The sequence below is a fragment of the Tenebrio molitor genome, chromosome 6, assembly GCF_963966145.1.
Source record: "Tenebrio molitor chromosome 6, icTenMoli1.1, whole genome shotgun sequence".
Classification (NCBI taxonomy): Eukaryota; Metazoa; Arthropoda; class Insecta; order Coleoptera; family Tenebrionidae; genus Tenebrio; species Tenebrio molitor.
The window spans coordinates 2,218,236-2,241,925 of NC_091051.1; the positions used below are offsets into that span (position 1 = coordinate 2,218,236).

At 42.0% G+C, this 23,690-nt stretch overlaps 1 protein-coding gene across 9 annotated transcripts in view; it reads left to right on the forward strand.

Annotated features, from left to right (window-relative positions):
* Positions 1-23,690, forward strand: part of Ten-a (tenascin accessory) — a 206,947-nt gene that overhangs the window by 163,913 nt on the left and 19,344 nt on the right. For 2 of the 9 annotated variants that reach the window (XM_069050314.1, XM_069050316.1), the window contains exon 1: positions 18,326-18,613. The exons of the other annotated variants lie outside the window; for them this stretch is intronic. In XM_069050314.1, the coding sequence (XP_068906415.1) occupies positions 18,531-18,613 (83 nt within the window). In that variant the 5' untranslated portion in view covers positions 18,326-18,530. Of the gene's footprint in view, positions 1-18,325; positions 18,614-23,690 lie in introns of those variants that run through there. 9 annotated transcript variants of the gene reach the window in all.

A 23,690-nucleotide genomic window follows, 5' to 3' on the forward strand; every position in this document is an offset into this window, starting at 1 on the left:
TCTTCGCGATCAGCTGTCGTCAAGGTTTCCGGATTTTCCGCTACTTTGCCGTAAAATTCACCGGTACAGGGTACTACCCTACCAAAATTGAGAAATGCTGGACTGAATCCGGTTACTTCGTTGACCGCTGTGCGAATCGCGTACCCGATCTTTGCCACCTCGGCATCCCACTTTTTGTGAGCGCCTTTGACGTAACTTCGTATGGCAGTGCCAACTGTGCGGTTGTATCGCTCCACAGGGTTGCTCTGAGGGTGATACTTGGCTGTGAACCAGATCTTTTGAACTTTGTAGTTCTCGCAAGTCTTTACAAATTCGTTTCCGACAAACTGCTTGCCGTTGTCGACCAAAATGAATTGCGGTACACCATACACAAGAAAAATTCCGTTCTCGATACATTCTGTAACTTTTGAGCTCGTAGCTTTTCGTAACGGAAATAGTACAACGTACTTCGTGAACCAATCTACGATCACTAAGAGATACGAATATCCTTTCGTGGACGTCGGTAATGGACCAATCAAATCAACGGAAATCATTTGCCACGGAAACTGAACCTTTTTTTCTTTTCCCATAAGCCCTGCGCGAGCGGTGTTCGGTGCTTTTTGCTCATTGCAAACCTTGCAGTTTCGAACGTAACGAATGACGGAACGACGCATTTTCGGCCAAAAGTGATTGATTGATAACCTTGAAAGTGTCTTGTAGTACCCGAAATGAGCTGATGTCGGTGCATCATGACATGATTCTAAAATTTTTGTTCTTTGATTTCGCGGTACTAAAAGCTTCCACTCCGGGACGTTGCCGGGTAGTACAATTTTGTTCGGTACGAATCGATACACGAAACCGTTCTCGACTTTCCATGATGGATTTCTTTGAGGATTGGCGATTATGTTGTCGCGAAGTCGCGTGTACGACTCGTCCAAATCATTCAAGTTCACGCCGAGAAAGCTGTCAATGTCTACCGCAGCAATTTCTGCAGGTAGTCTCGATAGTGCGTCCGGTACTACATTGAGCTTGCCCTTACGATGGACCAAATCGAATGAAAATTGATTGAGCTTGACACTCCATCGCGCTAACTTGCCTGCTGGGTCCTTCATTCGGTTTAACCAGAGCAATGAATAATGGTCCGTCACGATCGTGAAATGGGTGCCCTCAACGTAAGGTCTGAACTTTTCCAACGCGAACAAAACGGCTAAACATTCTCGTTCCGTAACGCTATAATTTCGCTCGGCTTTTGTTAGCGAACGGCTGGCGTACGCGATCACTCTCTCATCTCCGTCTAAATCTTGCGTTAAAACTGCTCCTAGACCGGTGTTTGAAGCGTCAGTTTGGATCACGAAAGGTTTCGAGAAATCAGGACTTGACAATACGGGTGCTGAAACAAGTGCATCCTTGATTTTCTGAAAAGCTTCCTGAGCTTCAGGAGTCCACTCCGTTTTCTGTCGCTTTCGCTTTCCGGTAAGTAACGCGTTTATCGGGGACATGAGGGTCGAAAAATGAGGGATGAAACGCCTATACCAAGAACACATGCCTACGAAACGTTTGATTTCGGTACTAGTCTTCGGGACTGGATAGCTCACCATGGCCGCTACTTTGTCTGGATCGGTACCTAGACCATGTTCATCGACAATGAAACCCAAATATTTCAAACTTGAGCGGAAAAGTTGACACTTTTTCGCATTCACGGTGAGTTTCGCGTCTCGAAGACGTCGTATCACCTCCCTCAAAACTTGTACGTGTTTCTCGAATGTCGGGGCGATAATGATTAGATCGTCCAGGTAAACAAAGACGTGAGGTTCTAGTTCAGGTCCGAAAATTCTGTCCATGAGACACTGCTGCCTCTGGGCTGCGTTTGTCAGTCCGAACGGTAATACGTTAAAATGAAAAAGACCTCTGCCGGGAATCGCAAAAGCTGTCTTCGGCCTAGACTCTGAATCTAACGGGATTTGCCAAAAAGCGTTCTTGAGATCGATCGAACTGATGTACTTTGCTCCTCGCAACATACTGAGAATCCTGTCGACACGCGGTAATGGGTAACTGTCACGTTTTGTCACGGCATTGAGCCTGCGACCGTCAAAGCAAAGTCGGTATTCACCGGAAGATTTCTTTACTAACAAAATTGGAGAAGACCACGGACTGTCAGAAGGCGATATGACATTGTTCTCGAGCATGCGGTCAATTTCTTTGTTGACTTCCGCAAGCATGTACGGAGACCACCAATACGGACGTTGTTTGATCGGCAATGCTTCTCCCGTGTCGATTGTGACTGTCATTTTGTGTGTCCTCCCTAACTTTCCGTCGTTGCTCAACAAATCTAAATTTTTCCGGATGATCTCGGTGATCTCATGCCGATCCGCGCCACACTCCGTCACCGCGTCACATTCTGGTACTCTTACGATATCCGACGCTACTTCAATTTTGTGACCCGCGAAATCTATCTTGAGTCCGAATAATCTACAAAAGTCGCACCCTAATATGACGCTATGCTGAAGATCTGGCACGTAGTAGACACGAATTCGCCGTCTCGACGAGTCTAACACTGCTTCTAGTTCGATAGCTTTGGTTACCGGATGTTGTTTTCCGTCGGCAGTTCTGATGGTTTTTAGCCGAGATGGGAAAGTTTTTCCACCTGCGCGAAAATGAATTAAATCGGCTCCTTTTCCACCAACTATAGTGCAATTCGAACCGGAATCCACGAGTCCTTCAGTTTCCTTATTGTTTAGACGCAGTCTGATAAATGGCCTATTGTCATTGGTTTTGCTGACGAAAATGGAAGCGGAATTTGCCCGAGAAGGCTTGCAAAACTCTTTGACTTCGTCTAACCAAGCGTTCCACTGGGTGTCCGTACGTTTCGCGATGATCGATGCGTTTACATCGGCCTTGGGATGTTTTAGGAACGTAGCACGGCCGCAAGTCTGCCGCGTCCCTACTGCGCGTTTCCCGACGGATTACACTTTTTGCAGGTCGCCAAGGTGACGTCTGGCTCCCCACAACGGTAGCAAAACTGCTTTCTTTTCAGTCGACAGTTCATGAACGAATGATTCGGCTGTTGACAATTCCAGCACTTGAACGACCTGGAGGACGAACTCGCGGGTTCACTCCGTCTGGCTGAATTGCCTGAGGGTTCCTTCACGACGATGGCGCGTGGACTCGCTTTCGCGGGTTCGCTCGCCCGAACATATGCCAACTCTGGCTCCAACACGCAAGATGACTTGGGTGCAGCGCGATGTTTCTGCCGCAAAGCCGATAACTCCTCCACTTTTTTGCACAACTTAATCAACTCCGGTACGGTGACAACTTCGGTGATGCTAAGCTGGTTAAGGTAACATGGAAGCAAATTCCTCCGAATCGTCTTTACCTTGGTTATCTCCGCCGGTGGTCGACTAAGTCTAGCAAAAAGCGTCTCCATAACCGCAACGTAAATGGTTATCGACTCGCTTTTGCCCTGAAGCCTGCCCTTGATTTCGTCCCACAACAATTCATCGAAATCCGGTGGAAGAAATTCCTGTTTCAACAACTGAACCACTTCGTCCCAATCGCTCAATCTGCTCCGAACAGAACGATACCAAATCAGCGCTTTGCCGCTAAAGAGATCAATGGCCGCGTTAAAAAGGTCCCTGTTGGTTGCGTTTCGCGCTACCGACAGTTCCTCTACCCGTTCCAAGAACTGGTTCACCGTCATTCCATTTTCCTCCCCGTTGAAAGATACGCCCCAGGTGTGAATTGGCACTAGTTTCGGTTCCGGAGATCTCGCGTGAGGGTGCACGTAAATGGGAGTAGTCGCGACGACTGGTGGCGCTTCCACCGTAACCGGGCTCGCTTCTGCTGCCTTGTCGTGAAGATCAGCTTCGAGCAACAAACATGTCGCGTACGCCTCATTTCTATACTCCGCATCTCGCTCGCGTCTCATTCGCCGAATGCGAAATGAAAGGTGCGTTAGACGGGTCTTCAACCGTTTGAAGATCATGTCTTCCGCCGTTCCTTCAAATTCTGTCAAAATCGTGCGTATGCTCTCAAGGGTGTCCTCAATGGCCTGGACCTCGGTGTCGTGATCATACTCTGCGTCATGAAGTGACAGAAAGTATTCGTCCGGTCGACCTAGTTCTTTGGACAGAGCTCTCGCTAACAGTTTCCTCTTATCGTCCTGGTTTCGGCTGGTCGTGATGCCGCGTATACGCAATTCATACGTCAGCTCGTCAGCTAGTAAATGCTTGACCTTGAATTGTTCGTCCATTTTGACGAAGACTCACCGCGATTCCACGGGTCGGTAACGCAATAAAAACGCCGGTCAAAACACTACCAAAAAACAGCGCGCAACACGATAGTCGATTCCGAAAAAAGGTTTTTGTCGTCGAGGGTACAAGATAAGACCGCTACTCAAACAATGAATTCGCCGCTAAATTTCCGCTTCTCATTAACACACAATCAAAAAATTCAACTTTCAATAAACCTTTACCAACTCCCTTTGCTCCGATTGAAAAAAGTGACTGAGCCTCACTGAAGATGAACGATAAACGAAAATTTGTGGTTGCTCCAAAAAATCGAGCCCCACGTTCTGGGCGTCAAAATTTGTGTGACCAAAAGTTGGCCAGTGACAGCTCCGGGCTCCCAGGGGGTTTTTCGGGGCAGAGGGCGTGGGTTCGGATTTTTAAAAAATGGGCGCCAGGCAGCTATTGTCTTGAGCTGGTTGTTGCTTGTCCAGCTGCCGGGACAAGTGCTCAGATCTTACTCGTCGAAGGTAAGTAAAAGCAAACGCTTTCTGATCGTTAAACAAATTTTGGTTTATTCGGTTACTGCAAAATTATCCACAGAACAGTCTTTGGTGGTTCGGTACTGGTTCACACGAATGCGATAATGGTTCGCTTGTAACTACTAGATGAAAATTGAAAGATGCGGAACCAGTACTTTTTGGTGGCCTTAATATCTACTTTGGTCGTAACCAGAAAAGCTTTTCTTTCACATGTGACCGAATCTTAAACTAAACATGATATTCTTCGACGAAATAAAAGATGTTTTGATTCCTGATGAGGAACCTCCCGAACTTAGACTTCCTTCTGATCGAGCTAATTATTAAATGTAAACTTAATGAAACCCAAGGTCAAGATTGGGGTGTCACCTTGACAAAAAATTAAAATTGATCCTGATAGGAAAGCTTAAATCGGTGAAGTTCCGAAACGTTAAATTTGACTGAAATTTCTTTAAGTTGACACTGGAGATTGAATGAAAAGGTTCTTACAAACAAATTCTAAACATTTGCAAAGTTTCAAAAAAATTTTTAGTGAACATACAAAAATTATGAAAGCGAGAAGCGAGAAATTCGAGGCGTTCCTAAATTTTGCAATGCCGCGGTAAAAAATATGGCGACTTAGCTTTATGACGGGTCTGTTGCCTCCTCGAATAGCGTCCTTTTGACTTGCGGTGTGACCTTGGCGATACGGTGCTCAAAATAAACGATCGCCTCTGCGAACGATGTTCTCCAAAATGGTCGCCTCTGCGAACGATCTGGCTACGAATCGCCCTGCGAACGATCTGGCTACGAATCGCCCTGCGAACGATCTGGCTTTCAGCGAAAAAGGGGGTTCTTGGCGCTAAATCGAAGTCCTTCCGGCACTCCTTTACTCAAAAATTTTCGGTACTCTAAAGTTGCGATACGGTACTGGATCAATTCATCCAAACGGGATTGACTCTAAACTGGATCGAACCACCCCTAATACATGGTCTTAGTGAAATGAATTCAAAATTGAACGATAATTACCTCTATAGTGCGAGGGGTCACTCGACCACGAACTCTAAAAGGCGCTTCGCTGGCGTCGCTTCGACGGCTCTCGACGAAGTGTCCGACTTCCGCATTTTTAATCTCGGTACCGCAGTCCCATAAATCGCGAAAATCGTCACGCGCGCGATTCTCGACCTTATTCAGTTGTGCTATAAGGCGGGCTGCGCTTGCGTGGTACTGCGCAATCAAAAATGTGCATTTCCGGTGGTACTACACGTGCGCGTGTCATGACAGGTGGACCGTCATGGCGTCGGTTTGTTTACCTCGAAATTATACCGAGCGGGAGAATTCAGATTTTGGACGGTATTGTGTCGGTAAGTCGTGCACGTCTATCCTGATGTTAATTGCCGTAACTCGCAGGTCAAAAAAAGGACAGGAAGAAAGATGGGGTTGAAAAGAAGGAGATGACTTTCCGGCAAGTTACTAAAGAGGAAAAGGGACCCAACATTGCCGTACGGTCACCTATCGCTGAGAAGAGAAGAAGAGAAAGTGAAGAGAAAGAGAAAGTGAAAGTGGGGTTCTGAAAGATAGGTTGCAGCTCGCCAACCTAGAGGCGTGAGGCCACCTCAGCCTGACATTTGCGGGGGTAACATGTGTTCTTCCAGCCCCCCCCGTGGTGGCTGGCACAAATGACTCTAAATTGAAACTTTCCGCTTCCGGAATGAGCGACGTAAAAACTTGAAGGCAGGGTGGGCGCGTCGCGTTGCCAAATGCCGTGCGTTAACTGCTAGTTCCGGGTCTTCGAACTGCGATCTATTAGCCCCGCGAGCATAAGTAGGACCTCGTGGCCTCCTACTCCGGCCAATCGCCATTGTGGCGTTTCGTAACGCTACACGCTCTGATAGCGAAATGGACTGTAAACCATCCCTCGATATTAGATAATGTCGCCGAAAGGGGGACCAGCGGCTCAACGTAATTCCGATTCGGCAAAAAAAAAATCATCCCGACCTTGAATACACGAAGAGGATTAGAGCTTAGGTACTTGTCAGACGAGAGGATGTATTGTATCGGGTATTGTGTCATTTCCAGGGGGTAAGCACGAAAAGTGCTGGCCTGGCATGGGTAGCTCCTCTACTTATGCGCTAAACCCCAAAACGGGGTGGTGACCGACGACTATAAACTCGAGGGTCGTCACACAAATAAATACAAATTACCGCCGGGAACAAAACAGTTGGACCGTTTAACGTGCAATCGCGTTTGAATTTATTTAAAACGTCCGTCGGACCGAACACCGACGACGGTTTATTGCAAATGCGGAATGCAATTAAATTTTATATTTCTGCAACGGCCGGGTGCGATTTATGCACCGCGTCGGGGGAATTTTTTTCTGATGAAAAAGAAGGAGACCAGTCCGCAATGTGGAAAAAAGGTGCGACAACCAGAAAACGGATGAATTAATTAAGTGTCGAAGGTGAGACTAATGTAAAACTGCGAGGGTGGGCCCAAATGGATATGCTCGGGGCGACATTTTTCAAAGGGTCGGTACATGAAAAATACTTGACAAATTTTTGCGTAGTCCGTGATTTTGAAAGCTTCCCATCCGTCACGGTGTTATAACATAGCGAAATGTAGGTAAAGGTATCTGCTCACTAGTCCGTATCTTACGCAACGAACAAATCTGATAAATACAATAATAGAGTCTAGTGAACGCCCACCTTAAAGATGGATCGCAATACTCAAGAAATTTTCCTCTCTGTTCTCTTTATTGTCCTATTTCCTCTCTATCAGTTGTTTCCAACCCTCTTTGTTTTTTACTCTACCCATCTCTTATTTATAATATTCTTTTGTTTCATTGTTTTCCCCTAATATATAAGTAATAATGGAAATATACCTATTACATATTTTTATTATGCTTAATATAACAATGAAGTTTCCCGTTAAAGCAAACAACAAAGTTAAATTTTATGAAAGCACAAATAAAGCTTTTGTAATCATTCTGTACAAAATAGAAAGGATTTTTTCTATGATCACTGAAAATAGTGAGCAAAGATGGCAATTGAATCACTAGTGAGGAAAAAATATTTTCTCACTAGTGAGCAAAGTGAATGTGTTGCGAGTTTGTCGATAGAGGGCACCAAATATATTGTAGAGAAAGTTTTTTAAATCTGTTTTTAAAATACTTTGACTATTAATAACTAAAGCTTGTCTTATTTTTGACTTCTTTAAATTTGTAACCTGTTATTTAGATTAAAATTGACGAAAAAACGTGAAATTGCTTTGGGTAACCTTCTGGCAAAATTCATGCTAAACGCATTATGACATCTCTGATTAAAATAAAATCAGTAAACCAATCACAAACACGCAACGCCTAACAACATAACCTCTCTTTTTTGGAATTTTCTTAATCCACGTTTTGTTGTGAAAAACTGTTTTCGTGAGTTCCCTGTTGGGCTAATTTTATAGAAATTATTATGAAAAATAGTGATGCAGATAGATAATGATAGGTATGTACCGGGTGAGTCAAGTTTTACCGCCCTAGACACCCACTTCTAATGAATTTAAAATTTTCAAAAAAATCAGGAATGATTGTGTATCACTGCAGAACAATCTGTAAAAATTTCCAAATTTTTAATGAAACAGGTAAAGATTTCGTTTTAATTCAATAACCGCTACATTAATATACATAATTTTTTACTGAGAGTCCTTTCAAACATTTAGGAAAAATTTGGTGTCATTAAAATCATGAAAACATCACAGGTTTTTGAAATAAATGAAATTTGATATTAAAGTGCAAAATTTAGCTATGATTTATTATTAAATTGGGCGGTCAGTTCCACAAAAGAAGTTGACGTAGGTTGTTTATGGTACCCTTTAGGGTCTTAAAAATTACTAGAAAAGTTGTAGACAGATGTTTCCCAACAATGAGATATTTATTTACGACACTGTAGCTGTAAATCTTGGTCATTTTTCGCTCTTACTGTTAAAATTAGAATAATTCAAAAACGAATAACTTTCTTTTGATGCGAATTTCATAAATGTGTTCTTTGAATTAATTGTGAATTATGAGCGTATACAAAAAAAAAGTTTTTTGCTCAAAATTGATTTTTTTAATTTTATGGCTCTGAATGAAGTGATAACGGAAAATTGATTGCACACATTTGAAGTCTTATATCAAGGGAATGTAACCCTAAAGTTTCGTAATTTTTATTAATTTTTTAATAGGGTTAATCGTGCGGGCGGTAAAACTTGACTCACCCGGTACAGCTTACGTTAATATAACCTCATCTTTTACTCTTGTCATGTTTTTGTCATTTTGATTTATTTACATTAAAAAATAGTAATTCGGGGCATAATAAGGGGTAGGCAGCAGCTGAAAGCAGTGATTTAATAACACTCACTGCGATTAACTCAAAATTCAAAAAGTGACAAAAAAATGCTGCATTTTATGATCATGGAAAAAATCAGATTCAACAGGCATGAGCAAACGTGCATTTAATCACTCGTACGGTTTGAGTCCTCGCCTTCGGCTCAGACGCCCAACTTCCGTGTCGTCATTAAATGCACTACTTTGCTCACTTGTATTGAAAATAGCTATTTTTTACCTAATCCGATGAGCTAGTTTTGTTTTGATTTTTTAACTGTAGGCGAATACACAAAAAACATTCGAGTTGTAGCACTCGAAAACTGCGAAATGTTCTTCGCTTGACAAACTGCGCTGCTCTTCACGCGAAAAACAATAATAAAAAAACTGTGAAAACGGGGGCCCGGGACGATCACCTTGAGGTACACCAGCCGTAACCGCATCTACATCGATATCTGATTTTTTCCGATCTTCCTCCGTGGGCGACTTTGTTGTCGCCATTTTCAATCACATTTATGATTATTTCATTTCGTTATTACGTCGAGTTCCTGTCTCCCTTTTGAGGCGAATCCTGTCATCCGCATCGAACACATCTCTCGTCTTTATTTAACGGCGAACTAATTTGTTTTGTGATTGAATATCGACCGGTCCCGTCGACCCCCGATGTTTCTTCTTTGGCTGAAGCCACGCGACCTCCGTCGACAATACGGCGGCGGTATTAAAAATGCACCCCCTGTCGGCGCCCGGGCCGCATTAAAACATTAATTAGTCGCGTAGCGAGGTGCACTTCCTGGACTAGCCGAAGAGTCGTGCCTGTATCTGTGGTAACCGAATTAGAGCTAATGGAGTGGCATATTGCCGTAGTGATGCTCTCGTGGCAACGATTCGGCGGAAGGGGGTCGACCGCCCCCGCCCCAAAAAGCTTATTACGGCATGTTAGTGCGGCGAAAATAAAGCATTTCGAAATTTTTCCCCGACCCCCGGTAAAAGCCCGACCTTTCATAAAAGAATAACCGTAATTGAATTTTATTCAGCGTTTCATTTAAAACGGATCGAAACGCGCAGAGATGGCAGCTTCTCAACCCATCAAATGTAAATTTGAATATTTCCCGTTTGTTATTTTTATTCGGCGAAACTCCGGAATGCAGAATATGATACTGTTATTTCAGACTCACGGTGCTGAACAAATTGCGATGTTTTCAAAGCTGATGTAGTATAATGAGTGCGCACCGTTGTGTGGATATAAGAAGAGACCCGATTTAAATCGGCCCCGGTTTAAACAAGCAAACATTTTTAAAAACATCCACTTTTCATCCCTCTCGCTCGCCACCGACGCCCTCTCTCTCCCTCCACGCCGAGAACATATTGTCGGCCTTTCGAACAGGGGCTACGTGCCAGTTTAATCATATATCCACAATACAAATAAAACCGTTCAACCCTTATATGTTATAAATCACTCGATGAGGGGGTCGGCTACCGCGCGCGCCATTCTTCTTTATTAACTTCCCAGTTTAAGCTACTACAATGCCTATTTGGATTTTTAGGCGTTCGACCGATGACAGATTATTAGTCACCGCAGTACAAACCGGAGCGGATCCGGAGACTTTTCAGGATACGTCAGACTGGATGCAACTCGCACAACTTTCGCAACAGATACGTGACGTTTCGACCGTTTAGAGACGCTTTTATCGCGACATCTGCATCGTGTTCGGACCGGGACCGGGAGATGGGAAACACCGCAAAATAATAATGACGTCAGGCTTCTTTCCAGCAAAAAAATACAACGAAGGACGAGATCTAGCCGCCAGATACGCGCACGATTAGCACCGAACTCGAGAGATAAAAATTCACATGCACAAAACAAAACTCAACACGTGTCTTGTCAACGTGACATCATCACAGTTCGTATGTTTTGGTGTTTTGGGATTAGTGAGCGCAAGGAATTTTTTATCCTCCTCATGTTGCCTAACTCGTTCACTAAATTTTAATATAAGTGAAAGGGAAGAGAAAATCGCAGAAATGTTTTTAGTTATATTTTTTAATTAAACAATTCTCTCATCACCGCTATAGAGTTCGCTTTTTGTAAGAAGTAATAAAAAAAATATCAAATGAAATCCTGGGCTGAGTAGGCGTTGGAAAAATCAAACCATTTAGAACAGTGTAAAGTTTGAATTTCCCGCCGTCTGACACGAATGACATTTGTTTATGTTAATCGGGACATAATTGAACATGTTTGTTTTCAGCAAAGGGTGCCCTTAGATATTTGCTTTGAGAATAAAAATCGTTACATTATTCTATTTTTAATGTAAAACATTGCAAAGAAAGAAAAAAAAAGAAAATATTTTTGGCTCTAAATTTTAGGTTAGCTGTCAACATGCTCCAATTAATCTACGCTTTAAAAAAGCACAACAATTGACGGTTTCCAACGCCTTCCCAGTCCAGGATTTCATTTGAACGCGCGATATGTATCAATTCACAGATTCTACAATTAAGGTAAGCCTTCACTAGCACGCATCGTTAGTGACAGATGTTTCACAAAGACAACCGACTAGATTTTTTAGCGTTTAGCAAATTCAGTTCAATAGTTTGAATTGACCATTATATTACTGCGATCCTTTTGTATCCATTATGTTAAGCATTTTCCTGTATTTGTGCGAAACTCATTGGAAAATAAGTCGCATGTTGTTATAATTAATTTAATTAACGACCCATCATTCACTTTGATTGTTAAACAGAAACAAAACAGAATCTGAAATATCGATTTGTTTTGTCACAATTACTCAAAAAATTAAACAGCTGCACACGATAGAGAACAATGAAAATTTACCTTTTTGTGGCACCAGATATTAATTTTTGGATGAAACGAAACATTTAACAAAGTAACTAGGTATAATTGTGAAACTAAAGCACTTCCTGATGTCTTTTACCTCGTCATTAGAAAAATCTTTTTTCCATGATCATTGAATTTCAGTAGTCTTTGCTCACTGAAAGTAGTGAGCAAAGATGGCAATTGAATCACTAGTGAAGAAAACGTATTTTCTCACTAGTGAGCAAAGTGAATGTGTTGCGAGTTTGGCGATAGAAAGTGCCAAAAATTTTGTACAGAAAGTTTTTTAAATCTGTTTTTAAAATACTTTCTGACAATTAATAACTAAAGCTTGTCTTATTTTTGCCTTATTTAAATTTTTAATCTGTTATTTAGATTTCAATTGACGAAAAAACGTGAAATTGTTTGGGGAAAACTTCTGGAAAAATTCATGCTAAATACATTACGTGTTGGTATCACTGATTAAACTAAAATCTGTAAACCAATCACAAACACGCAAAGCCTAACAACATAACCTCTTTTGTTTGGAATTTTGTTGATCCACGTTTTGTTCTGAAAAATTGTTTTCGTGAGTTCCCTGTTGGGCTAATTTTGTAGAAGTTATTGTTTTAGTGATTTTAACAGTTATGAAAAATAGTGATGCAGATAGATAATGATAGGTTTACGTTAATATCATCATTTTTTACTCTTGGCGTGTTTTTGTCATTTTGATTTAGTTACATTAAAAAATAGTGATTTGCGGTATAATAAGGGGTAAGCAGCAGGTGAAAGCGATGATTTAAATACACTTACTGCAAATAACTCAAAATTCAAAAAGTGACAAAAAAATTCTGCCCAAAATTTCAATTCCGCGCCTCTATTTTATGATCATGGAAAAAATCAGATTCAACACGCATGAGCAAACGTCCATTTAATCACTCGTACGATTCGGGTCCTCGCCTTCGGCTCAGACGCCCAACTTCCGTGCTCGTGACTAAATGCACTACTTTGCTCACTTGTATTGAAAATAGCTATTGCATCAGATATGTTCAGATTTGTTGGCCTTTTTACCCGTTCAATATATTTATTTATGCAAGAGATTATTACTTTGTATTTATCGTGATTAAATTTGAAATTATAGTTAAACAAAAACATGTAAATTGACTTTAAATCTAAATGGGAATTTGAATCATTATTGGTACATATCAATATTGGATATTGGTTTCGATGGATTGAATAATAAAGTTAGAGTCGTCCGTGAAGCTATCAAAGTTGCAGTACTTTGCCTAATTTTAAACATTGAAATATTCACGACGTTAAATAGTTAATCTGTTTTTTGTGAGTCTCAATAGAGTTCCTGAAGGTTAAATATATTAGATTTTGACAATACCAAAATGAAATGAAATGAAACGACCGTAGTATGTTCGTCGTATTAAGATTTTAACAGATTTGGGTCTTTACTTAGAAATATCGGAAAATACTTCTGTCCAAGTAACGACAAATAATTTCTGGAGCAAGAAAAAAGAAATAAAACACAAACAGCAATGTGTTTATGAATGTTTGTCTTGTTCGAACTAAATTACGTAATTGTTTAGAAGTTTAACATTTCAATCGAGGCAAGCGTTGTATCTTGACAATTATCACGTGACTGTGCGACGATTGGCTGTCGGTTTTACGTACCACTATATTATTGGTGGCCGCTGATTCATTTCATCGGTTTTAAAGTTTTTGTACATTGTAGAGAATGTGTGAAATGTCAAAATTTCTTGAAAACCGTCTCCACAGCGGAAAAACTTGACAAAGTAACGCGTCACTTTTCGACCGGCGCAAGACACCATCACAACCTAGATCCTCTTTTTAACTCCGCCGCCCCCTTCCGTTTTGTATCGCAATTCGTACAAGAAAAGTCGTGTCTGAGTTAGTGAGATTTAATAAATGATGCGCGACTCGAGGCGAGTGTTGAGTAATGACGGACTTCCTCCATTACAATATATCTCACTTATAGCCATGTTTCATCACTTGAGCTGCCTTCCGCAGATACGGCCTCCCGGTCCTTCCTCCTCCGCGCCCGCCGCCGCCGTCATGTTTTAATTTTAAAGTCCCGATGAATGATTGATTAAGGCCGATTTCGGATGTTCGGCGGCGCTTCGGAGGTGAATTAGCCGGCGCGCTTAATAAAACCAACCCCACACGAGTCAATCTGGGATACGCACTGCGGAGTCAGTTTATCCGGCGGCCTATTGCAATTTGCGCCCCCATCCCTTCCCCGGTCCTCTAATGGTGTTAGCGTTACGAATTTACCAATTTCACCACCCTATATGTTAGCTCAAGTCGAGGCGGCGGCACCGCCGTAATGCACAAAGAATGTAGCGCGCGCGAGCGGGGGCGCCTCACTATAAAATTTCATTACTCGGCCCCGTCTAATTGAAATGCAGTTTCGGGGGAAAAATCAACAGGCGCCACCGACTACGGGGTGGTCGCGAAAGGCTTCGTTTTCGTCGGCGGCGGCTTTTGAAAAATTCAGGCGCAGGACGGGGGCGCTCCGTCCGCCCCTCTCTTCCGCTCGCTTGAATATTTTAGAGCGGCGCCGATGCGATCCATGAATAATCCTGAAAAATCCCCGCCACGACCCCAGACATCACGCGAAACAAATATATATGCTAATTTGCACACCTTGTATAATAATAAAAACGGCATGACGTCTGCCAAGTCGTCGAGCTGTCAGCTTTAATAACAGTCGACGGCGTTTTTACCGAAAAAAATTATCCGGACAATGTTGGTCCGCGTGGCCCCGAATACAAAAATGACAATCCACTTTCGGACCAAATTGTAAAATAAGTTCTCGTGAAGAAACTGAAATGGCTATTGTTTGTCGTATCTGAATATTCGAAAGAGCGCCGCCGCCACCGAATAGAATACAAGAACGGGAGGGACGGGAGGACAAAAAAAAACGCGGCAGCGAAGCGTATGTTTGAACGTTGAGAACAATCTTCGGAAGGAAAACAATTCTTGTGCGGAGATGTGCAGTGTCGGGAACCACCCAACTAGAAGATTAAAAATTGCCGGGGGTTCTTGTGTTTCGGCGACGCTTGATGGATGACCCGCGACGAGACGCTCTAAAGTGCGCACCTGGAAGAGGGGCGACGGTCCCGAAAAAGGCACTTTCGCGGTAATTCCGAACGCGGTTGTGAACCGGACACTAAATTAATTCTTTTATTAATGGCACGCGCGTGCGCCGGCCCAAAGTCGTCTTCATCTGCCGCCGGGATGCCCACCCCCATCCAAAAACTGAAAAAAAAATCTCAACCCTAACAACGGTTGATGGAGCAGATCGTGTATTACTTTTGTTCCAAAACCTTGTATCAAGAAATCATTTTGTAAATCCATGGCAATTGAATCACTAGTGAGGAAAAAATATTTCTCACTAGTGAGCAAAGTGAATGTTTTGCGGTTGGAGTCCTCGCCTTCGGCTCAGATGCCCAACTACCGTACTCCGTGATTAAATGCACTACTTTGCTCACTTGTATTGAAAATAGCTATTTTTCATAACCTGTCAGGAAGATATCGCGCATCAAACCGAATTTAATATGTGCAACGAATGTTTGGTTTCAAAACGTCACCTGATCCATAATTTCATCATTTACGTGGGCATAGTACACTTCCGTTGACGCTTTTATTTTCTGGCGGCATTTATTTATGCGCCGCGTAAATTCCAGCGACAATGAAATCAAATTAAAATTTTAATCCGAAAATAATTTCAAATCAGTGACACGGGGTGTGGCGGTCATAATCTCATCTGCATAATTGAGGGCTGAAGAGCGTCTTCAGGGACAAACAATGCGGGTTCCCCCGATTTCGGATCAGTTTCCGAATTAGTTTCGTCACGAGAGGAAGTTTTTTTTAACACGAACACGTTCCTTGACAGATTGTTTTCGAGATGTTATCTGGCGTATTGAAGTAGTAAAAGAAAACGAAGTTCGTCGGGGCCGATAATGAAAACGTCGGCGGGGATTAATTAAAGATAATAATAATGATGATAATGAACAAGCGAGGGAAAAGAAGCGAAATGCAACGACACGAAAAGAACGAAGAAATTAATGATGACGTCGTGATTACGTTTCCACGTCGATCAGGAGAAATCCAGCGATAAGCATAAGAAAAATGTATTATCGGCGGCAGGATGGAGGTCGGTCCCACACGGTCGCGCCTGTCTCGGGAGCTCCGTTTCCGGGACCGTCGCAACGAGCCGACATTGTTGTGTAAAATTTGGTTTTTTCGTCGTGAAAAATTCGATTCGCCCGTCGAAAAAAGCTCCGGGAGTAACGCAATAACGCGGGGGCCCCGTCCTCGAACGGCCGTATTTTGTCGTGACAGCGAGCCTGTTCGTTACAAAGAGCCGGCGGATGCGTCCCTCTTCGTCAATCCGCTGGGCCGCTCCACCGATATTGATCCCGAATTGATGTAATTTGAGATAGAGCGGAGATAGAGGCGCGACGACTGCACCGCGCCACCGAGATTCAGATATGATTTCGACGGGGGCATATGCGACACCGGAATGGCAGATGCGGCCCCCGGTCCGGACCGGAATTTTCGGTCCGAAGAGGGCACGTGCGGGGGCGGCTCCCGACCAGACCTCGGCGCAAAATCTGCCACTCGAGCTTTACGCTTTCCGGTAAAGCCACCTTGCAGACCGGCCCGATATCAGATTAATTAATGCTGAATCGACGCGATATAATGGCGGGACCCTCTTCGCACGATCGCCATCAAAACCGACAAATCATGATCCTCCGGGTAATTGAATCCGGCAAAAATCGAAACTCGGAGTTTCGCGTCTCCAGGACCGGAACGCGCACAAGAAACAGACTCGGAGACGATTATTATGCAAATGGTGCGCACTCGAGATAAAAGCCCCAGATAATTAGCAAACTAGCGTGCGGATTATGAGAGAACTAGTGCTGACGCGGGGTTTCTCGTAGTTCCATTTAATAAGGAACATTTTTCCCTAAACTCTAACCGGGGTAAATAATTCCCACCCCTCGTGTTGTACCTACTACACCTAGTATCGATTCGACGCCCCTATTCACTTATTGGATTGCCACAAGTTGTCGGTTAACAAAAAAATCAATAGTCGAAAGAAATGACAACTCATCAATCAAAAGTCAGCGAGGATTGCTCTCTTCGTCGTATTTTTGGTAACGTTTTCATCGGAAACGCGACGCGGAACAGAGCGAAGATAAAGCGTTTTAAGCCGTAACGGAGGGCTGGCGCAAAAAAAATGGCGAAAAACCACCCCCGTCATTTGTATTGTAAAATGAATTTAATTTCCGCTTTATACCAACAAACTAATAAAAATATTTGGTTTAATCTCGGATAAGGAAATTGAAAAAAGAAAATAGAATACATTATGCGCACAGACAAATATTATTGTTGGCGTGCGAGCATTGTTGACGGATAAATAATTATGAATGCGTTTACGAAATCAGCCCTCAGACTCTCACCATAACCCCGACAGCGGTCGGGCTCGACTTGGTTTTATTAAAGCTAAAATACTCGACAACATAACCACGTAATATGGGTTGATGGGGGCGGTTTATTGAAGTAGCAAATGAGAAAATTTTGGATGTGAGAAAGAGGCGGACGTTCCGGCTCGAATCGTGACGCGAGACTAAAACGGATCTGGCCCGATAAAAAATACGGGGTGCGCTATGCAATCTTCTCAAAATCAAACGAAACAGCCGAAAAAAGTTGGAGTTGATGAAATATCTTTTTTAAGACTTTGCCTAAACAAACACGAAAAATGTTATTCAATATTCGTGCGTTCGGCCTGTCTTGTAGCACTCGGCTAACGCCTCGTGCTTCAAATTTTGGCCTCATACCTGAAAAGTGATCTGACAGCGCTACTCATATGAAAATAACTATTGTGGGGTCTTAGTTTTTGAAAAGTAAAAGATAGAAAATAATGTGATTATTTGGGGAACAATGTGTTAGGGAGGGGGCGGAGGTGTGGAAAGAAAGTGGGGAGAAAGAAAGCAAATAGAAGGAGCAGTAGCGTAAAAAGTGGGACGTCGGGTTGTAAGGTCAAAAATTTGCGGATAATTTGTGGGGGCAGCCGCCGCGCGCGCCGCCCTGATTGATGTATTTTTTCAATTTGCATGTAAAGCATCATTCGAACCGCAACACATCCATTTCCGCTCGATATCAATCTCTTGCAGTTCCGGGCCGGATGAAAAATAGCCGCCTCGTCGACAAAGGCGTCGGTGGCGGCGTCGGCATCGGTTGATTCGCATGTTCGCCGGCCGTTTCGATAAGGCGTTTTCCAGTGGCGGGTCCGGAGCACGCCGGTCGGCGGCCGATGCAGGTGACTGAGGTGACGGCGACAGATAGACAGGGTGAGGGTTGAGGGTGCGCGTGCGCCGGCCGCTATCGAGTTCGCCCCGAACTGCGGACAACCCCACTTCGTCCCAAACTGTTGAACGGTGCGTGTCTTGGCGGCGATGTTATCGCATCTGCGTCATGTTAACACAACGTTTCGAATTTAATTACTGTTTTATTAATTTACACCCCGAGATCCGGCGATAAGGCGAATGCGAGCCGAAAACATTGAAAGCGTCGCCGGAGAGTGCGAGTGGTGATGTGACAGTGTCCTCGCAGAAATGGATAGCTACGGTCCGAGGCCGCCACCCCTGCCCAGGAGGGTGCGAAACATATACGCGGAGCCTTTTTCGCACGAACCGAGGTAATGGTCGAACGTTTTAATTGCGACTTTGCATTTGTTCGCCGCGTACTAATTCCGGTCCGGTCGACTATATATAGCGCGCCGCCCCCTCGTACGCGCTCGAAAATAATAAATTACGCCCACAAACACATTTAACACTATACCACTCTGTTCCGTTTTAATATTATACGAATTTAATAACGACACGAAAGTCGTAAATTTTTACGCCCGCTGAGGGGTGGGTGGCTTTTTTCCTGTGTGCTGCAATTTTCACGCTTCCGCGTCGCGATACCGGAAAAAAAACAGGTGCCTGCCCTCCAGTATTCGAATCGACTTTTTTCAGCTTTCCAATTTTCACGACGAGTTTAATTAAATCCGCCCCGAACGTCCGGTATCGGGAAAGCTGAAGCGAATCGCCTGAAAACCTCCAACAAAACGAGCTGAAATTTGTGGCGAATTCTCCGGGGTAAAACTCTTAGAATTTATTTATTCAGGGCCGTTTTAAATATAGAGAAAAATTGCTCGTCCTGAAATCGTCTTCCGAGAATACTTCGTGGAAATCTCTACAACGGAATTCGGGACTGAAATTTTCCAACAGATAAAATCATGTTTCAGATTAAATATTTCCCAACAAATTTTCCCTTCACTCTTTCAGTTGCAACTGTTTAATTTGAATTTTGATTCCTTTGGCATCACTTATTAATTTTATTTTTTACATTATAATTCACAGGACGATTGTTACATAAAAATATCTATTCATTTTAATTAAATTACCTTAAATAAACAATATTTATAATTGAAAATAAAATTATGTGATATTTGCTTATAAAATCTGCACAAATAAAATACTGATTAGTCAAAAATACCGATTAGTAAGAGTACCGGATATACAGGTGTCCCAGAACTAGCGGATCAAACTTAGAGTGCGCTTTCCTTGGTGATAAATGAAGGCACTAGAGCTAAAAAAATTTGTCAAAGTGTAGTAGATTTTTTGTAATTAACAATTAAAGTTGACCAATCAGAAGATCGCTGTTCAATTTCAGGTAAATTCAACGAACACTTTAAATTGCTTAGCAACATGATTCTAATAGTAATTTTTATTATTCCTGTGTATTATACGTTACTTTCTGGTGAAAACTGCTCGAACACTATTGCTCAATTTGAAAAATTCATAACTAAGATAGTTATTGTACCCTAAATATTTTTCTTAACGTTTTTCACTTTCATAACGACTAAGGAATATGCCCTTTAAATCTGATTCCCCAGTTCCGTGACACCCCGTATTATACAGGGTGACGCAAAATTAACGTATTTCAAGTAGGGGGTCTTGTAGGGAAAAATCTCAGGAATGTCGAAAAAATAAAATAAAAAATACAGGGGGGGTCTTTACAAAGATCTATGGGTCTGAAGGTTCAAACTTTTCATCATGTTTTCTTCAAATAAAAAAACATAAATGGTTGACATTCATTTTGAAATATGGTGAGGATGATTATGTAAAATATTAAAATATAAATGAAAAGACATTTCTTGAAAAAACAGCTTTATCTCGAAAAAATAAAAGTTTTATTTTTCCAATTTTTGTTCAAAAGGGAAGTACAACATAGCTAGAATATTAATCAGGTACTTCTGAACAAATACCCTGTATTTTTCATTTCCTGAAAATGATTAAAAGAGATAGAGCGTTTTTATTTATCAAACACAAATTAATGCGATACATCGAGACGCTACATATTTTGATTAGGACAAGTTCATTCCAGTTTGCCTTTTCGAAGCTCATCATCGACGAGAATCCCCCTTTTTGCCCATATTTTTTAATTTTAGGGAACCTCCCCGCAGTGCAGTCCTTCCGCCCTCGCACTCTTATTTCCTCAATTTCCCAATAATTTCCCCGAACCCCCGAAACAATACCCCCATTTCTATTCATGGCCGGGCAAAAACCAGCTACCCCGTGCACTTTAACGCAACGTTGCCATTTTGCAATTTAAATCGACCTTTCTTGAGCATTGTTCGATTCCCATTCTGGTCCCGGAGCCGTTTTCCGATAGTGCGTTAATAGACTAACAATTTTCGGGGTGAATTTAATTAAATCGTCGCGAGTATCGACGCCAACAGTTAAAAAAACGCACCCCCGCTCGCGCGATTAAATTACGAACGGGGCCAATTAGGCGACTTTTTTTTTGATCGACGCACAAAGAATTTTTAAAATGTAAAAGCTTCCGCCTCTCTATTGTTGAATTTCGCTTTCACGGTGTTAATAATAGAACGGACGGGCCCGCAAAAAATCCGACGCCGCTGACCGGAATCGAACCGGAATTGTTTCATCGAACGGCGGTAATGATCCGGGCGTTTTATTTATTGGGAGTCTTCGCGAGCGGCGGATTTACACTTCTCGGCCTCGGCCGGGGTCAGGATGATTCATTCGAGGGGCACTCCAGAGACAATTAATTGGGGCCCGACCAATTAACGTCAATCATTTGTACGGAACGGGACGATAATGCCATCGGTGGGACTCCGTACTAGAAAAAAACGTGCAGACTAATTTAAAGAGTGGGGGTCGACTTCCGGAGGTCCTCGCCATCGCGTTCATAATTTTCGTTTTTTGGCGAAAAACCAATTAAAACTAACGAGCTCCGGGACAAAACTACAACAACGCCGTCCCAACTAATCACTTAATTAACGCTAGCGCTAATTAAAACCCTGTCAAAACACCGTATCCAATAAGAAATGGAGAAGTTGAGCGGCCCCGCCCACCGTGTCGCCGCGATTTTTCTGTGTAACTAAACAATGCGCGCAGATAACTCGACATTACACTGCTTTCCGAGTCATTTAACGCCGTAATAAAATTCCCATGTAATGTCTTATAGATTAAGTTTAAATTTCGAATAAGCTATATAAATGTAAATTCGATGGCAGTCGTTGCGGTGTTGCCGCCTTTAATCCATCGGTGGTGTATTTACAAGATCGCGCAACTTGTCGCACCGGCGACATTTTCGTGTCGGCCGCGACATCCCTCTCAAAATTACGTTTTTACGGCGACCGGGGGGACACTTAAAAGTTTGATTCGTCGGACGATAAACGCGACCGTTGTTCGTCCCCGGTATCAACAAATTGCCTTTTATTGGTCGCAATGACCTTTCAATTGGATTTATGGTCTAATTGATCAAACTAATAAAGAAGTCTTTGTTATTTTACTGCCGACAATAAAACGGTGCGGGGGCGCGCTTTCGTGCTTCTCATTAGATCTGGCAAAAATCAGTTGCATTCCGTGGATAATAACTGAATAATTAGTACCGATCTAATGCATATTAATACGTTAGCTGCGGCTTGACGTTATTATCATGCAAATTTGATGGATGAATAAAAGCAATTTGTATCAATGGTTTATTTATATATTTCTGGGCGAGGCCTGCATTACGGTCGCTCGGCCGTGTAATTGCATTTTCATAAGCAATAACGATGCATCGGATATTGCCACCACATCGGACGATCATGATGAGTCAGAAAGCGGCAAAAATTTGGCCATTATGCGGTGCAGGGAGCAGGGGGCTAGCGGCAAAAAAGGCCGTGCGGGGTTGACATGCTCCCCAAGGATCAAAAGAATCAAGATTTCCCGAGCTTTAAGGAAGAAGATGCAATTTAATTTTTATAATTATCAAGTGGGAAAAAAATAACGAGTAGAATTTAATGAAAGTTTTAACTTGAAGTTTGTAATGAGCTCAACAATTATGTTGGAAATTTTCTGATTTAAAATTATAAAACATTAAAGTCGACTGTATGTTTGCCAAAAGATCAAATAAATAATCATAAATGCGTACGGCAATAAGATTTTCAAGAGAAAGTATGTTAAAAAAAACATAGCTTTGAGATGAAAATATGAAAAAAATTAAATTTTGAACAACAGATAAAAGAAATTTCATTTCTCCACGACTACTAAAGAATGAAAACTTTCTTATTGGATGTTCAACGAAAGAATGATATCAATTCCACACCCAGTGATAAAAACCCACGGCTGTTGGCCAATCCATCCTTCGTATTTGCATTCTTTATCACCGGCAGATCGCCAATCGGATGCGTTTGTAAATAATAAGTCGCGTATCGCGTAGCAACCGCCAAACGAGGCACAATTTTGTCAAATATTAAGAGTCAAACTAAATTCAATTTTCAAAGTTGTTTTTTCTTGGTATAGTCGTGGAGAAAGTAGTCTTCAACTCGCGTATAATGGCTTTTATTCACTCGGACGATTCCACCACTCGCCTACGGCTCGTATTGGAATTTTCATCTTCTTGAATTGAAGAATGTACGACTACTTAAATTTATTTAAAAAATTAAAAATAAAGTCATAAAAACATTAAAGTTATGTTTCCTTGAAGCAATTTGTAACTAAAGGATCTAGATGGATGAACAAAACTACGATCCTATCCGAGAGCACTCGGACTAGTGTGAAGGTATAATGGAATGGTGTGCCAGACACGATAAAATAAAGTTGAATCGCAAATCCATCATAACTAGTTCTTGTAAATTTTATGTATTAGAATAAAGTGTATTGAAACGCAGAGCTTATTTTATTCACCAGTCGAATCAAATACTCCTTCCTCAAGCGAGTGTACACAATGCTTTTAGCAATTTTTCTCAAAAAAAATTCAAATTTTAAGAAAATCGTTGCCACGTTTTAAAACTTTAAATAAACTAGAAGAACCTTTTAAAAAACTTTTTCTTTTAATCACATTCAAGAAAAGTTCTCAGAAGAATAAATTTTATTTTCTCGAATTAAACATTATTTCTTTAAAACTGAAGATTTGGCAGTAAGTTAAAATTTATAAGAGACTGTACTTAGTCGAAGTTTGACAGTTTCGTAAAAAATTGTTTGTGAATTGAGAAGGTGGTGTCAAATAAATAGTTGTGAAAGTCATACTTTTTTTCAGGAATCTGCAGTTTAATTAATGAGGGCGTAGCCCGAGTTAATCAAGCAAATGAGTGAAAAAAAAGAGGCTTTCATAACGTGTATGGTGTAGTATACGCTTTTTTGTCTAAAACGATTTATGAAAAATTTAAAAAAAAATCTCCAAAGAGATGGAATAAAATGATGCAAAAAAGTACT